This window comes from Haplochromis burtoni, unplaced genomic scaffold (assembly GCF_018398535.1).
Source record: "Haplochromis burtoni strain Fernald_Lab_line unplaced genomic scaffold, NCSU_Asbu1 Contig_240, whole genome shotgun sequence".
In the NCBI taxonomy this organism is placed as follows: Eukaryota; Metazoa; Chordata; class Actinopteri; order Cichliformes; family Cichlidae; genus Haplochromis; species Haplochromis burtoni.
Genome location: NW_024582601.1, coordinates 126,203 through 144,320, shown reverse-complemented (window position 1 = coordinate 144,320; position 18,118 = coordinate 126,203). Strand labels below are relative to the sequence as shown.

At 40.5% G+C, this 18,118-nt stretch overlaps 2 protein-coding genes across 8 annotated transcripts in view; one reads left to right on the top strand and one right to left on the bottom strand.

Annotated features, from left to right (window-relative positions):
* Window positions 1-6,721, top strand: part of LOC102303798 (zinc finger protein 236) — a 66,810-nt gene extending 60,089 nt beyond the window's left edge. The window contains exon 32 of the mRNA XM_005937678.3: window positions 2,511-6,721. Within this exon, the coding sequence (XP_005937740.1) occupies window positions 2,511-2,632 (122 nt within the window). The 3' untranslated portion in view covers window positions 2,633-6,721. The remainder of the gene's footprint in view (window positions 1-2,510) is intronic.
* The window catches only part of LOC102305530 (myelin basic protein), a 14,759-nt gene continuing 2,059 nt past the window's right edge, over window positions 5,419-18,118 (bottom strand). The window contains exons 2-7 of one of the 7 annotated variants that reach the window (XM_005937684.3): window positions 13,284-13,388; window positions 12,584-12,610; window positions 11,967-11,996; window positions 10,210-10,293; window positions 10,065-10,083; window positions 5,419-6,819 (exon numbers count right to left, since the gene is read on the bottom strand). In XM_005937684.3, coding sequence (XP_005937746.1) covers window positions 10,081-10,083; window positions 10,210-10,293; window positions 11,967-11,996; window positions 12,584-12,610; window positions 13,284-13,388 — 249 coding nt within the window. In that variant the 3' untranslated portion in view covers window positions 5,419-6,819; window positions 10,065-10,080. The remainder of the gene's footprint in view (window positions 6,820-10,064; window positions 10,084-10,209; window positions 10,294-11,966; window positions 11,997-12,583; window positions 12,611-13,283; window positions 13,389-18,118) is intronic. The other 6 variants (XM_005937683.3, XM_005937687.3, XM_042227042.1 and 3 more) reach the window with 6 other exon arrangements.

Sequence of the window (18,118 nt, the reverse complement as noted above, 5' to 3'; positions counted from 1 at the left end):
GAGCAGTTGTCTAAGCATTTCACTGCATATCGTACTGTGTATGACTGTGTACGTGACAAATAAATTTGAATTTGAGAGAGCCCGGGGAACAAACCGGCGACCTTCCAGTTACAGATGCGCTTCCCAACCCCCTGAGCCACTGTCGTCCCCACTGGTTTATAATCAATTATAACCTCATTGTTTAATATAAGCAAATGTTAACATGCATGAATGGATCAATTAACTCACTAACACATGTAATTCTTTAACCTTAGCCTGAATAAAGGGATGATGAATACAAAGGAACAACACTGAGTGAATGAATTAAACCATTAAACAGATTTAAAAATGACAAAACGTTCATCTCATTAGAAAATATTTGTTTGCTTCAGTCTTAAACACACTGTATCCAGATCGTATAACCACAGAAAAATGTCTAAAAATATGGATTCATTTTCTTTGATTTTCATTTTAGACCTGACCCACAGGAATCTTGTTAATAGACTCAGTTTAATGACCACTTTACATCAAATGGTCCTTAAGTTCCTTAATCTATTTAAAGAGAGAAAGGTTGTCATGGTGCTGTTTGGAGTGCTTATATTCACCACATGACACGCACAAGAGAAAGGCAAGACGAGAGCAGTCTGTGTTAATAAGGAAGATTTATTAACACAGACACTTGGCATTAGGAACTTTAAGGCCACCGATTATGGACTGAGGAAGGTTTGCACGATGAAAAGACAAAAATCAGTAATTTAATAAAATTCTAGTAGCGACACTGTCTGCTCTTGGTGTGTCGGCACAACACTGGTTCTTCCCAAGAGTTAGGTGCCTTTTTTAAGCTTGAATAATTTATAGATCAGTATTAAGTTCCAACTCGCACTGGAACAGTCGCAGCTGAGTGTGAAGCGCTGGGAATGAGAATTAGCATCTCCAAATCTGAGGCCATGGTCCCCTCTGTTCGATCTATGTTCCTACCCTCACCTATGGTCATGAGCTTTGGGTAGTGACTGAAAGAACGAGATTGCAGATACATGCGGCAGAAATAGGCTACCTCAGAGGGGTGGCTATATTCTCCCTTAGAGATAGGATGAGGTGGTGGCCATCCGGGAGGGGTTCAGACTAGAGCTCCTGCTCCTTCACATCGAAAGGAGCCAGTTGAGGTGGTTGGGGCATCTGACAAGTATGCCTCCTGAGCGTCTCCTGGGTGAGGTGTTCCAGGCGTGTCCAACTGGGAGGAAGCCCCAGCGCAGACCCAGGACACGCTGGAGAGATTATATCTCTCGGCTGGTCTGGGAACCCCTTTAGTGTTCCCAAGCTAAAGCAGGTGGCCGGGTAAAGGGAGGTCTGGGCTTCTCTACTTAGGCTGCTGCCCCTGTGATCCGGCCCCGGATAAGCAGCAGAAGAAGATGGATGAATGGAAGTGTTAAGTGCCTAACTTGGAAAGACCTTCAGAAAGCCTGGCAAGCTATTGCTCAAGACTATTTTATAACATAAAAAAAAGTCTGGCTGGAAACATATTGTCTACATTCATGACCCTGCAAGATCCCCACACGTTGCAAAGTTATCAAGTCTTTGTCCATCGACATGTTGCAAGATGTAAGAAGGTGACAGACTTGTCTTTTCAAAGTCATCTCAAAATGTATGATGGGCACAAGGACTTTGAGTATTTTTCTCATGACCCCTTTAGAAAACTTTTACTTTATTCTTTGTAAAACCACAAGAGATGAAGGACACCCCCCTCCCAAAAAAATCTTTTAATCTTTTTTATTCTTTTCATTTTTCATTTCAACACTTTTCAGTCAGACTTGAGCATTGTTTCAGTGAGGAATAAGGGCAGAAACACTCCTGACAGCCTCGATATGATCTGACAGCCTTTTCTTTTTGCTCTTAATACATTTTGTCATTGTGAAATTGAAAAATTCAAAAAGAGCTTTTAAAGCAGAAAGCTATATTATATATTTTAATATGAATACTTCCTAGTATTCCATCTGTGACTTCACGCAACTGCAGGCTCATCAGCAAGGTTAAAATGTTCAGGAAAAAAATGGAAAAATTTGTCTCTTTGCTATTTGAGTCATGTGTCTGCTTCAAAGAGTAAGATTCAGCCCTTTCTGTTCTGAAAAACAGTTTTCAGCCTAATGAATATTTGTTTGAAGTGTTTCAGATAATGAAATGATTCTAAAATATTAGTAAAGGACTGTGAGGTCTGTAGCGGTAGAAAAAACGTACGCCAAGTTGACTTATTGTTGTTTTATACTGTGACACGAGTCTCAGGTGCTGTTTTTTCAGACTGAAGGCTAACAGTGAGGATGAGGGTACATTAAAACAAATGATGGAACAGCGCAGAGAGGGAAAGGCTGCTTTTGATTCTTATTTGCATGACAGCCACTGGTAAATTGAGTCAGGCATCAGAGCTGATGGTGCTGCTCCACCAACGTGTGTGTTAATGTGTTTTTGCCAATGCTAAAGAGAATTTCACTGGAAGAATCGTGCAAATCCACTCATTTTTTCCCTCTTTCTGCTTCCAGGTCAAATACAAGATGTGCCCCTGGGCCAAGAGGAAGCGGCGCCTCGGGTCGAGGTGACCCCTGAACTTGACCTGGAAGTGGTTCCTGAAGCAACAGGAGACTGGCCGAACGTCTTCTCCTGACCGCAACCCGCATGACTGCCAAGTATCAGAAAGCACTGCAGAGTCTCATGAGCACTTACTGGCTAAACAGCAAAGCTTTGCCAAACACAATAATCCTCTGAAAGGGGCTGTGTGGCTGAAAACAGATTTGAGGCTCCACCATCAGCTGAAGTGAATAGCGTTCATCATTTCTTTTCGTTACTGTTCTGCTCGGATCTCGGCATTCATGTGGATGTTTCTTTGACACCTGGCACCCAGCTAAGCTTTGTTGCCGACCAAATGCACCTCTACTCTCCGGCCTACTTCTGCAGGGCAGTGGAGCCCCGCCACCTCTCAGAAATTACTCCAGAAACTTATCAAAAAGCCCTTCAAATTCCCCAAATCCCACTTGGATTGTGCAGCTACAATCTGAACTGGGAGAACTCCATGGCCCACCCGACTGTGGACAAACACCCCCATAGCTCCTGTCTCCATCTGAAAATGGGTCCGAGCTGTTTCAGAAGGACAACACAAGGAGGACCTGCTCAATATCAGTCAGGTGGTCTTAATGCTGTACATTCAAGTCCTCTGTCCTTGTAGCGGTCCCTGACTGTTTATTCAATTCAGCATCAAAGCAAGGGGAGTCTGGCTCCCTCTGATTGGCCTAATGACTTTTATCCGTTCTGCTGCGGTCTGATTGTCATCAGTATGATAACCGCTGGAGAGGTTTGGTTCAGGGAACACAGGCATCCCAGATAAGTCTCCACTCTGGAGACAGAGGTCTCCCACTAATGCCGGCCCTGCTGGAAATAGAGGAAACTGGAGCGTGCTGCAGAAACTTCCCAGCGACCAGTGTCGTCTCTTCTTCGGTGGTGTGCTCACAGGGAGCTGCAGGCAGCTTACTGCTGTCATGGCCTAAAAGCAACCGCCTTACAGTACATAAGACAGAAAGCACTTCTTTTCTACTGGTTTACTTTTGTCATATTTATACTGTACATATTTCATCTCCGAGTGAAATGTTTATTTTCGATTGATGTTTTAGTTTGAAAACAGCGGCTCACTGTGAAAGCTGCGCCATTTTCCAGATTCATGATTGAGGACTGCAACACTTTTTCTTTACTGTCTCACTTTGTAAATAGTGTAGTTAGATGGGGTATATTTTTTGATGAACCACCACAACACAGATTATTGGATATATATAATTTGAGCATTAGGTTGCATTTGTTATGAAGCAAAGCCAATGTACAGCTGTTTTGTTCTTTTCTATTGTCCATAATAAGTTAAGATTAAAGTAATTTTTCTACTAATTAAAGCTGGTTGTTTGTTCATTACTATGAATTACAGATAGAATAAACTGTTTTGACGTTTTGGCTAATGGGGGCTTATCGGCTTTGTTGCCAAGAGTCAAATGAGGACAGTTGCTTTTGCACAGGAGGAGCATTCAGGCAATATAAAAAGGTGGTCCCCTGCTGATTTTGTGCTGCTTATCTGAGTCAGTGTGCAAGCAAAAAAAAAAAAAGGAGGGGGGATCAAGCTATTTTTATAAACTGCCTCTCCAGGTGCGAAATGTGACAGGGAATGTGCTCATAAGTCACTCAAGATCTGCACACTAGATTTTAGCAAGTGAATTCAAACGGAGCATTTTTAACAAGAAAATTCCAGAAGGCATAACCGTGGTCGGCTTGAGCAACGAGCCCGGCCTTGCTCTGATTTGTTGGGTAGAGGCAGTGCTTCTACATAAAAATACAAAGTAGCTGTTTGCTGGATTTGACCCAACACCAGCGTTGATATAAAACTAGTCGACAACTGTTTTTTCTTGAGTTTTTTGGACCAAACATGATGTAATCTATTCACTGGTGAGCTTGTGATCTGGATGTAGGAACTCCTGGCACAATTTTCACACAATTAAAATGTCTTTTTTTTTTGTCTCTGTAAAACCACAGTGGGGATTTTAAATCAAACAATCAATATGCGATTGAAGTCCAGACTTTCAGCATCTCAAGGGAGGAAACTTCAGGTTATAGATGTCAGGATTTTCATGCATGTCTTAAAAACAGACCTTGGAATTAAAATCATGTCAATTTGTCCAGCTACTTCAGAGCATCTGAAATGGGGTCAACATATTAAAAATGGTTGTAATTCCTGAACAGTTAATGCAGTACTTTTCTTAAAGTCTTTGAAAGTCTGCACAGCAAACTCTGGACCTGTCTGTACCTCTGCTATATCGTCACATAAAACAGACAAATATCCATGTTGGGTAACTTCATCCTGTTTTCCATTAACTTTCCCATTCATTGTGCAACTACAATAGATTTCCCCAGGTTCAAATTAGAACTCATACAGCTGTTACATGGCTGGTGTTTCTGTGGCCTCTGATTCACTTTTGAATAACCACTCCAAAATGACGTGGAAAAGGAAGAAAAAAACATGTTTGGAGGGCCGTGTTTATCTTTAATTATGAAAGCTGTGGTAAAAAGAATTTCACATGTATCCTCTTGGGGGAAATGCATTCATACTTTCAATGCTCCAGCAAGCTTTTGTACTTCAGTAATTTCAGCATGACATGAAACTGCATATACTCTGTGTGATTACACATGTGCTAGAATAGCGAGCAGGTACTCCATCTGCTCCGGTCATGAGCTCGGAAAGCTTGGCCCAAATAGTGATTACCGAGTGAATCATGAATTTAGGCTTAATGGGGAAAAAAAGACTGGCATGTCTTTGTTTGGTGTGACCTTGTTACACTTTGTTTCACTGTTTTTTGTTGTTTTGTTTTTTTAAAAGATACATCATTTGCTGCTCTAGACAAAAAGACACAATGCAGTCAGTAGAGCTGGTTTTATATATTTATATATATATAGATATATATATTTTTTTAAATGTTTTATTCTCAGTTAAGTGGCAGGTCATGTTTTATTACACATACAGTAATGAGGAGGAAGTTTACATTCATTCTCAGGGTCCTTTCAGAACAAAGAAAAACAACACAGCTCTCAGAAGGCTCAAGCAAACAGGGGGCGGGTGGAGATGCTGCAGATCACACGTGGCTGCTTTTGGAAGATGGATGGAACAGCACAAAACTTCTTCTTTTTCTTGTTTGTTTTTTTACAGAAAACTCACAAATTGTCAAAAAGAACAAAAACACCTCATAATGTGTCATTACAAAGTTAGTTACAGAGCACCTTTTTGAAATTGTGTGTTTTTTATTATCCACATGAAGGAAAAACAGCACATTGTATTTGGTAGTCAGGAGGAAAGGCACTTATTGTTGAGCTTTTTTTTTTAATGAATTCAGTTTACAGTATCTGTGCCAAACAGGAGACAGAAGCAATGAGATGAGGAGACTTACAGTACACTAAAGCACTGAAGAAAGGTCTGAATGTGGCATCGTGATTCAGATTCAAGGTTTTAAAAAAGGTGGAAAACTGCGCTGTTATGTGTGGACAGGTAGATTAGTCATTATCTCATAGACTGAAAGAGACTGCAGGAGAAACTCAAAATTTAGAAAATTTAGAAACTTTTACAACAAAACTCCAGATTCAGCCTTAGGTCCTATGATGACAAACGCAGATCAACGTACATGTAGGACAGGACGCTTAACTTAAGTGACGTAGACAGCGTGACGAGACAGAAAACCGCTCTTTTCTAAAACAGAAGTCACCCGGTCTTTTCACCCGATCGGCAGACGGCAATGACGGTCAAGTCAGTCGGACTTGCACCGGCCCTAACCTTCAGCTCTCCGGGTCTGCTTCAGTTTTAGCCACCTTGTGTTAGAAAGAAATACATGGAGACATCCACAGAAACCCAAATACACGTATATATAGAGGGGTGGGGGCGTTCAGGCTGCACATGTGAGCGGCTTCGGGATCAACTTCGGCAAACGGTTCACACCGGTGATGATGACTGCATAGACTTAGCACAATGCAATGCAGGGAAAGGAGGGAGGAGACAGATTGTGTCGCTATCTACCAGCCAAAAGAGTGTTTGGGGCGGTGGGGGGGTGGGGTGGAAAGAAATGAGGGATTTAGTGAGCATTAGAGTGTTAACAGAGGTGGAAGGGAAGGTGAGTCTAAGGGATGACTAAGATTTCCTCGTTTTCTTCCTCTTCCTCTTTTTTTTTTTTTTTTTTTTAAACACCCCCCCGTGCTCTTGAACGTCTTCCGTCGTGCTGTTGAAAGGGGCTGTACAGATGGACCTCAGCGTTTGGCTGGAGAAGCACTCCTGCTTCCCTGCATAAGACAAGACACATGATGAAAATGTGCACGACATGTCGGCTTCAGCACTAAAAGAGAGCCCTCCGGTCATTTTGCACAGAGTGTAATTACAGTATTCACTTAAGCACTTTGCAGACAAATCCACGAATAGATCATTCAGCTAATAACTTCTGAATGAAAAAAACAGCCTTCACTGTGAATGACGGTCATTATAAACCATCGGCCTTGTGAAAAGATAAGCTGCCCAGATAAGTTGCTGTTTCTCTTTTGAATACATGATTTCATCAGCTTTCCCATTAAGCCTGAAATTGACACACATTGATGAATTAACCAACCTTCAGGCTTTTTATCTCCCATACGTTCTCAAACTGAACAATGACCTTAACATTTGCTTGAAAATCTTATTAGCTAAAGTTAAAGTCATAAGCAATGTGTTAAGACCAATGTGTCACCCACCTGCATCTGGAAAACAAACTTCAATACAAGAGCAGAAAATGTAGGTCAGTGTAATGAGTAATATGACAAACTAACCACCTCCTCTGGCCAGTTTCAATTCATTTTTTATATAAATGCATTTATATAACAATGTAGCTGAGATATGCAACTGTTTCCATGGTCTAAGGAGCTTGGAAAGAAAAGCGTCTGGACTTCTTTAAGCTGCTTGAAGACGTTTCACCTCTCATCCAAGAAGCTTCTTCAGTTCTAGGGTCAAATGGTGGAGAGTCCCAGATTTAAGCTCAGTGTATTTCAGACCCAGCAACACACTCAGACAAAAACTGGTTCATCCAAAAGACAAAACTCCAAAACACAAACGTAACAATGTGGTGTATGCTGTACAGTGTAGTGAGGAATGCCCAGACCTCTACATTGGAGAGACCAAACAGCCACTTCACAAGCGCATGGCACAACACAAAAGAGCCACCTCCACAGGACAAGACTCAGCAGTCCATCTGCACCTACAGGACAAAAGTCACTCTTTCGAGGATGCCAATGTTCACATTTTGGACAGAGAGGACAGATGGTTTGAAGGAGGAGTGAAATAAGCCATTTATGTCCACTGTGAGCGACCATCTTTGAACAGAGGCGGTGGTTTACGACACCAACTGTCTGCCAACTATAATCCAGTTTTGAGATTCCTTCCCAGACGCCTTAACGCCCACTCACACCCTGGGCCATCTGACCTCAGGAAATCACATGATAGGGTGGGGCCAGGTTTCATAATGAGCTCACCTGAAACCCTGGCTGATTGTGACCCACACCCGCTTTCATGCCTTGGCTCATGTGATTACGTAGAGGATCATCAGGGGGTCCTTTTGTCCTTCTTTGGGGGGAAACTCCCACTGGGTTTAAATCTGGGACTCTCCACCATTTGACCTTAAAACTGAAGAAGCTTCTCGGATGAGAGGTGAAACGTCTTCAAGCAACTTAAAGAAGTCCAGACGCTCCTTAGACTACGATGACCTGGATGACTGAGAACCTTCACAGAGATACTGTTTCCATAAAAAAAAAAAAAGGATTTAGAATTATGAGAAAGTGTGTCAGAATCTAATATATTTAAGCAATGTTGTGCAATATGGCAAAGCTTCTGATGCTGAAGTAAAAGTGATTATGCAAGTGACAGATGTGAGTTTCAAAATGACACAAAGTAAAAAAAAAAATGTGAACGCAAAACAGAATTGTTAGAAAATGAAACAAAAATAGGGAAAAAGTCTGTGAAAGGTATGAGAAATGTAGTCAGAGTTTGTAAAAGCTGGGGCTCATCCAGCACAGAGGAAACATGAGAGCAGGATAGGTTGAAGATCGTTGGCCAGTTGCAAATACATTTGCTTTGTCATCTTCAAAGCAAAGATTTCCAGTCACCCATTGATTTTCATCCCAAAAAGAGTCCAGAGCAGACAGGCTGCTTTTATCTCAGAGCTCTCTCTTTACAGACTTTATTGAATTTTTTTTTTTTTTTTCCTGTCTCGCTTGTTCTTGTTCGTGCCTGCTACTCTGCCAGAAAAAGCAAGCAGAGCAAAAGGCATAAAGATTATTCAAATGAGACAAATCTTTACAGACTGCAGTAGGAGATAATCCTGCAATGTACAAGGCTTTTTATTCATAAAACAGCGGCTGCTGACTGCTCTAGCCATTTCACGTGAAACTCGATATCTGTCCCGAAAGGGAGCGATGGTGTTCGGACTTAAAAAAATATCTTACTTCCATTTGGGCCTTGCTGACATTTATGTGTAGAAATGCTACTGTGACAGCACTAAGTCAACACTAATCAGCCTTATTAGGAAGATTCAAATGGAGCGTCCCAGGAGTGCGTCGCCTCTTGAGCTGTTTACACTCTTGTAGCTCACTGACAACAATTTAGCACTACAGACATGCTGCCCAGGGGAAATTTGAATATCTCTCTACCACCAGTAATCGCTAAGCTAAATAACAATCTCAGGTACAGTCAGAGTGGCTGGCTAATTAAATCCTGTCAGGAAATAACTAGCAGAGCATGAAGACTCACACTCCTCTTCAAGACGCACCAAAACAAATCTGGTTATTAGGAACTGCTCTGGAGGGGCCGTGAAGGCAGCAATGTGAAGCTGATGGTGAAAATATAAATGATGGTGAATATAAATTTTTTTTTTTAACATAACAGAAACATGCAATCAGCCAGTGCTAATCTATGGGATACGCATTAGTACAGACTTGGAACATTATTGCTGTCTGTCTATGTGACATTCATTTAAATTTTCTCAGCTTCTTTATTATTTTTGCATCAGTTCTCTCATCTGTTTGTAAATTACCTGCGTCTTAAACACCAGAGAATCACACAATAAAACACATTAACAGATGGAGGCAGCGGGAGATCAGCAGCTCCTGTGCAGCTCCTATATTTTGGCTGCTAATGTGTTTTTTGTGCCAGTTAATACATTCCCGAACACAAAAAAAGGACTAAACTAAACTAAACACTGTATTGCTTGTCACATGATTAATGCCAGACCTTATTTTGTAACAGCATAAAAAAGGGGTTATATTATAAGCATTAGAAATAGTCCCAGCGAACCCTCATCAAAAGTGGATCTTCTGCATGATTATATCAGCGCTGGCGTAAAGCTTGTAGCGTGCACGATGAACAACTTTGTGTCTAAAAGCCTCTTATTATTCTGCTGCTGCCTGCTTTAGCAATGACATTACAATGGCTTCTAAGCATATCAATGCTGAACAAACGAGCAGCGACTCAAACTCAAGTATCCCTCCACCAAGTATCGGTTACTCACTCTGCTGCTGATATTATCACTGTGGCAAAGAAGAAGACAAGGCACGGAGAGGGATTAGGGAGAATCATTTTCTGTTTGCATTACTAGTGAAGAAAATCAGCATGAAGAAACAGAGAAAGCAGTGTGATTTTATTTATTTTTTTACCATTTTGAAGATCCTAGTCAGGGTGCCTTTGCCGTCCCCTGCACTGGCCTTCTTGCCTTTAGCAGACTGTGACTTCTGGGGGCCCTGGCAGTGGGAGGGAAGAATTAAAGTGTGTTAAAGGACTCTGCAGAAAGCTCAACCATCTCTTAATCCTCTGATAGAGAGCCCTGAAGAAATTTCCAGCCCAGCATATGACAATGATAAATTCAGAGTTACAAGGGATGGTTTTCTTCGTGACAGATTGGTGTGCTTTCCAAAAATCGTGTAAATGTTTGCAGAATATGCTGCAATCCGCTGGTGAGGTTTTCATCCAAATATTTGAATTATGCATAAAACCATCAAACAGCAAATCCAGTTTTTGCTGATTATTTGAATGTCATTTCTTCTGTTTGATAAATAGAAGAGGACCATTCGTATTATCATAGGTGTTGACATTTAAAACTGCCCTGCATTGATGGATCGGTGTGCCTTTTAAAAACACCCCAAGTGCTGATTGTTAATCAGCATAATCAGTGTTTCAATCTGGTAATATTTCAGACACTAGGATGAAAGTCCTTGGACATTCTTTTCAAGTAGGTGTAAAAATGTAATCAACCCAACATACTGAGGACTGCTCTGAGAAAAGCAGTTAGGGACCGTCTGAAAATTACAGCAGGGAGCTGAGCTTAAATTAGGCTGTCCTCGCAACACATTCAAATCCTTTTACTCCATTGCCTTTATTCATGTACCCCCCTTATGACACTCGACACATGATAAAAACAAAAACAAAGGCTTTTTCTAAAAGTGTAATTAAGCACTTTATTAGGTGCACCTTGCTACCAATAGTCAGGCAGTTTGTGGTGTTTAAACCAGGGGTCTCGAACACCAGGCCTTGAAGGCTGGTGGGCTGCAGGTTTTAGATGTCAGCACACCTGAATCTAATGATTAGTTCATTATCAGGCCTCTAGAGAACTTCAGGACATGTTGAGGAGGTAATTCAGCCATTTAAATCAGCTCTGTTGGATCAAGGACACATCTAAAACCTGCAGGACACAAGCCAGCGAGGCCTGGTTCGAGACCCCTGGTTTAAACAATGCCCAGTTGGTACTAAAGGGCCCAAAATGCACCAAGAAAATACTCCTCACATCATTAGACCATCACAAGCCTGAACCAGTTTTAGGTGTGCCTAATAATGTAGCTGGTGAGTATACTTGTGTAATAAATAACTATTTAAACAAATTTGAATACTCGTCTACCTCGGGTCCAAAGAACAACTTCATTCTCTCCCTTGCCAGTAATTTCTGCACAGCCCCTAAGCAAGTCTGCTTTTTCACTTTTACCCACAGTCATCCTGCTGCTGCTTCACATACATGATGGAGACATTAAATTAAATGCTTGCCAAATGAAGCAGAAGGCGGCCTCGCTTCAGTCGTTCTCAAAGTAATTTCGGAAATGCAACAAGGATGATGAAGAGGAGTAGGCCTGTGTTATCATGGATGCACAATATGCGCACATGATGTGGATGAGTCGGGCTGCGAGGTCACCAAATGGAACTGATATACTTTGAAAATGGACTTAAGTCAAGGAAGGAAATGAGGGCATTATCGCTGATGTATGGACAGATTATGAAGGCTTAAGTGGATGATGGAGAGTAAATGGAAAGAGAGCCACAGGCATCATGCTGAAGGCAGTTTGAGAAGATGAACTCCGCTTCCTTCAAGTTTAATTAGGCATGATACCTCCATTTGGATTTTTTTTTTGTGTTTTAAACCACCTACCAGGCCTATCTTGGCTGCTAGTCCTCTCCACTGGGTGTGTAGAGAAGCGAAAGACAAAGACAAGAGATAGGAGAGAGAGGAGACAAATAGCAAAAAAAGGGTGTCTTACTCAGTGCAAAGGCGGGATGGGAAGGAGAGGAGGCAGGTAGGAGAGTCCATCCAGAGGGAAGGAGGGGAGTCACAGGGTCACAGAGGGGAAGGCAGGTGCACAGGAGGTGCAAAGGGAGGTAGAGGAAGGAGGAGCAAGGCAGATGCTCACATCGAAAAGAGCACAAATTTAGTGACATTTAGCAAGCAAAGCATTGCCCACAAAGCATAAAGCTGCACATATATGTTCCCCAAGGCTGTTTCTGCACATTTACACATCTCATCTGTATTTACTGTTTCAACTGATGCTCAACGAGCTGACCTTTACTACCTGAAACTGATTCTATTAGAAAACAATAAATAAAACATTACATTTTAAAAAAAATGTACCTTTATTCAGTGTCTTTAGACCTTTTGATACACCATAAAGATACACCATCCATCCTCTTAACTGCTTATGCACTATCGCAGCTGTCATTTCGAATCAAACATAAATGCAGAATCCTTTTAACAAAGTAAGAAAGACTCACCCTAGACTTGGGAGGGGCAGGGGACACCTGAAGAAGAGTTAATGACAGAAGGTAAGAAGGTTTTCACAGAGCGGTGGCCTGTTCCCGCCACTTGAATAATTCATCACGTATAACGGCGAGCATATTAACGTTGACCTCAGCAAATGAGACGGTTCCAATTAAATAAACAGATCTTGTGACTACAAAATGCCATAATTGATAAAAAGGCGAATAGCCAATAAGAATTGGCACTTTATGTCGCGAGATGCTAAACGCACAATCTGGTCCACCAACCAGCAGCTGGCACTGTTCGATAAGTCCCACAATGAGGTGCAAAGACTGTTAACTGCAAGAACTTCTATTAAAGGCGATTACTTTGATTACTTTTAGGCGATTATCTTGATTTACTTTCTGTATCATACAAGTCCCTAAATCAAAGCGGGGTTTTCTCATGACATTTTCAACACCACCACTTCTGCAGTGTCATCAAGGACTCAACTTTGTTTGACTCAACGTTATCTGACTCATTCTTCACGACGCAGGCGGAAAAGGCTTTTAGTTAGAGACCAAAGGAAGTAATAGGAGAGTAAAGACACAAATACTGAATAACAATGGAAGAAAAGCCCACACTGACAAAAAACATGTCTGACTCAATGTGAAATGTCTGGTGTGAGAGGATATGAGTGTTTCTAAGGTACAGTTCACTTTAGGGATTACTCACAATCGTGCGGAAGAAATGGACCACGGCGTTCTCGGCCCCGCGCTTACGTGGGGAAGTTGCAGAAGCTTTCTGAGGGCCCGGGGACAGAGCGCCTCGGAAAGAGCCCTGGAAAAAAAAGGGAAGGAAGCATAACAGTAATATGGCTTCACTGACCTTTACTCAGTGTTGCTAATAGTAAATGTCAGCAAGGTTGGGATTTCATGAATCTCTAATTTAGCCAATTGAAAGTAATGTCACATATGGTGTTAACTACCTAAAACATGACTAATTTTAGTTTTAATTTTAGAGTGTTTCATAATGGACAGTGCTGCTGCATCAAGGTGTGAATGTCTTCACTCCTGAAAGTCGCGGTGTATTCAGAAGTGGCTGATGATATCATTGTGCAAAATCGTTGCACGTCACCTCATAACCTTCAGGGGCAAAACCTCTAGCCACAAGCTATTCAAAACAAAAATGGTACAAATGAGCTGTTGGAGTTGTCTGTGTTCTCCTGTCAAAGGGTTGATGTCAAAAATAAAGAGTAATTATCATCCCAAAGTAGAATTAAATGCAGCTAATTGCTTTAAAGTCATGCTTTAAAGGGTACATCGAGGTGACTTTTTATGCCTGTGTGAGAACTGCGGTGCATTTAAAATATTTAACTGATGGAAACATCACAGGGACACAAAAAGGTGGCAGGTGAAATGCATAAAACTAACACAAATAGCGGCAATAAGCAGCAACCCAGAGAAAAAGGAACTAAATTCATTTCCACCTACTCACTGTGTGCTAATGTTAGTGCGTTCATCAGTTTCAGTGACCCTACTAATGTAACGGGAAAACCTGTGTGTGTGTGTGTGTGTGTGTGTGTGTGTGTGTGTGTGTGTGTGTGGGAGAGGAGGATTCACATCCATTACCTCACATCAAAGAACCTTAAGGTAACCAAAGGGGGAAAACTTTACTGCCAACACCATTACGCAATCTGAGAGCCATCTGGTGTCACACACACTAACTTTAATGGGTTTTGTTAAAAAAAAAAAAAAAAAAAGAAAGAAAGAAAAAATGTAAAATTACAATAAAAACTTCCCAGAAACAGGGACGCCCTGTTTTCTTCTTGCATTTCCTCAGTGATGTCTTTGTGTGCTCTCTGCTGCTTCAGTGCTGACCCTTTAATGCTTATGTGTGAGTGGAGGTGTGAATGAAAAAAGTTGAGGAATTTGAGTGAACTCAGTGATTGAGAGGAGAAGTAAAAATTGGCAGGATTTTTGTTGCTATATCCTCATTTTCTGTCAGTTGCCCCCTTTGAGTAAATCTTTTTCCTTTTGTTTTCTCTGTTTTGCTCTCTTCTATTTTCTTTATCATTTGGTGAAACATGTGCACAATAACTTCTGTAACTGCTCCTGTGAGTGCTTCATCTACATTTCAAATGAATATTACACATTAGTTTTGAGAAGACAAAAAAACCCCAAAAAAAAATAAACGGGGCGGGGTCGTCCATTAGTGCCTCTCCTGCTGTTAATGGAGCCATTCGGCTCTTGAGCAAATGATATGGAGGCATTAAAACCAAGTTTCTACAGTGGCTTTGTTCAGCTTCTGTAACTACTTTTTAAACTTAATTGGCATCTGAAAGAGAGGGCGGTTGCAATCACTGATAGCTTCACGTCTGAAGAGAAACGACATCAAGCAGGTGTGACGGAGTTTTTTTGGATTTGTGTGCTGCTTTCATTTAAGTGTCTGCTAAAGTTCCTTGAGATTTTAGCTCTTTGTGCCAGCCCCTTTTCATGTTAAATACCTACATGTTTTTCTATTTCCATTCCTTAATTGAGACTGCACTGAGCTGCCATTATAGTTTTAATGAAATAGTTTGACATTTGTCAAATATACTCATGTTTATTTGTCGAGTCTTCAGAGCTCTAATTCATGCTAACTATGGCGATGTAGTTAAGAGACTACTAGCTTAGCACAAAGACTACCATGACAGTTTGAGGGCTACAACAACTGTTTACTCAAGTTTTCAGTTTTGTTAGCTGGGCTAACATTATGTAAATTCAACCGTAAATTTTCATCTCTTTTGTAGCCTCTTCACCAGTCTACAACCATGCAATTTTGGCTCCCCCTTACCGGTTTTGTAGTGACTAAGCAAGGCAGCCATTTATGCAGCAGAAGCAGGTCGATGTTAGCCCATTAGCTAGCAGCAAACCTAGCTTAATCCTGCAATAAAGTGGTCACTTGTCAAGAGCTTCATTACTTCTTTACGTTTTGTCATTATTGCCTATCCTGCCTTTAATAAGACTTACAAATATTCTATAATAGACTGTCTTTTTTTACCTATGAAATTATAAATGTGACTGGCACCTTACAAGATAACGGGTTACCATATCAAAACTAACCATATCAACAATAAAGTTAATATTTGGTTATTTGTAATTTGTAACTTACAAATTGTATTTTCTTTTTAAATTGTCAAACCACTGTGGTTATCACTTAGTACTCCGTGTAGCCTATGCAGTTTTTTTTTCTTTTTTTTAGAGCAACCAAAGTTGCAAGTAGCGTAGCATTCATTTGAATGTGGTTCCAAGTTTTGGGGAACATTTATTATTCATTTTAAATTCCAATAATTTTCAGTATTACTATAATTTCACCACATTTAAAATTATAACCCACTTGTTTTTTAACTTAGTGGAGGTAAGAGCTGGAGGTAAACCAGCTACAGTAGCTACTACTAACAAAAAAACAAACAAGCCCAAAACAGAACAAACACATTTTTAAAGTCAAAATTACTTGTATTCAATAATCATTAGTCATAGTCAATAATACCAATTAATAGCAATACGAGACAATTTGTTTTTGTTTGTTTTAATTGAAACATCTTCAGTCCTTCCTCCCACCTCATGCTTTTCCACACACACTTCCATTATTAGATTGATTATATTTGCTAAGTGGTGCATAACCCAAACACACAGAGGAAACACTTGAAATGCTTGTACATCCCCCCGCCGGCCAATCTCCTCAAAAGACAGCATTTGTTTTTAGTCTGCAGTAAGTTACTGTGCCAGAGTGGCCGACTTGTTTCTTGGTCTTATAGTGCTGAACATAAACTTCTGTTTTCAATCAGCTTTAGGTAATCACTGAACTCAGCTCTGTTGTATTATCTTTTCATTTCATCTTCAGACTCATACAAACAATTCAATCCAGTCATCCATTACTTAGCTCCAAATAGAAATAAAAAGTAGATCAGCTTTCCAATAACGCCTCATATTTATATGACTGACTGAACAGTTAAATATAGTATCTTGTCTTCTGGCTCAGCCTTTACAACCAAAAAGTATAGTTTAACATGATTTTTTTCACCCTTATTTCCCCTCTGATCTGCAGTAAATACGAGTTAAACAGTTGTTAGAGCAGTTAAAATAATTTATTGCACTTAGAACTAGAAAGAGACATTGAGCCAAACACAGTTAAAACAAAAACAATGAGAGCGCTGATGTTGTTAAAGAGTTTTAATCAAGCAAATATCCAAAAAGCTTAAACAGGATCAGGTTAGGAACAGATCACCGGTCACAGCAGATACAGTTATTACAAAGGCATTACACAGCAGTGGATTATTGCTGGGCCACTGTTGTTTTAAATAAAATCTCAGACTGGATCATGGATCACATGAGAACCTGAGGTGAGCAAAGCAATGAGACAGGGGGTCGCAGAGCCCCTCTCCCCCATCCCAAGACACTGGCATTTAAGAGTCCTCAAAACATTGGGCTCCAACTGTGAGCTGTCCTGTAAAAAGCCTGACACTACTCCTGCACTAGAATATGACTCACTCTGCATGCCATTCAGAAAATTAGAAGGCAAATTAAGACTTCATAATTATTCTCAGTTCTTTATGAGTCTTCATTTCTGCTTGAATAGCTAATGCTCATGCAAACGTAATTTTCTATCCAATTAGCACATCATTATCCCTGTTTGAAATAATCAAATCCCGTTACTATTCAGATGCAGATTAACTGCAGCTGTATTGTGTCCTAAGACCTGAGTTTGTTTTTTATGGCGTCTTCTCACAACTTTAGACTACTTGGGGACGGTCTTTATATCTTCTCAAAGCCCCGACTCAGGTTTAGATTGAAAAATATGTAAATAAATCAGACAGAAAGAACATTAATAAGCACGAGGGATCAGTGTGCAATAGACTCCACATCTGCCGGTATGAAAACAATTCAACTCTACTGAAATGAGCATGCATATTCACAATCCAACGAGAAACACTGAGACAATCTGTCTTACTAATACTGCAGCCCGCAAATCAAAGTATGCATCAGGAACGTCTGTGGAGAATCTGTGCACACAGACTAGATACTGAGATTCAAAAATATCTGTCTTTAAGAGGAAATCTTTCTGAAAAAATAAATGTTTGCAGCCAAAAATTAGTGCAGGTTTTTTTTTTTTTTCCCTGTGTTGTTTGTTTTGCTAGAGGCAACAGAGGTGAGACCAACCTATCATTTATTTGAGATGTGAGCACTCGTTCATTTGAAGGCAAATCCTCGGTGAACACATAAATATATATTTATAGTTTGTCTTTTGTAGACTCGCCATCAATACGAGAAACAAGATACAATTTCATGGCCATGGCAAGAATGAGAGAAATCAAACAAACACGGCAGCGAATTAAGAGCTGACATTACATGAACGCTTCATAATTTGTTCTGTCGACACGTTCCCTTAAATTTTTTTTCCAAAGTAAAATAATGTCTGATCAGCTGAACAGGCTAGGGGGACAAAAAAAAAACAAAAAAAAACTGTGATTGAGATTTTTGGGGGTTTTTTTGGTGTGCGTATGTATGTATGTATGTATGTATGTATGT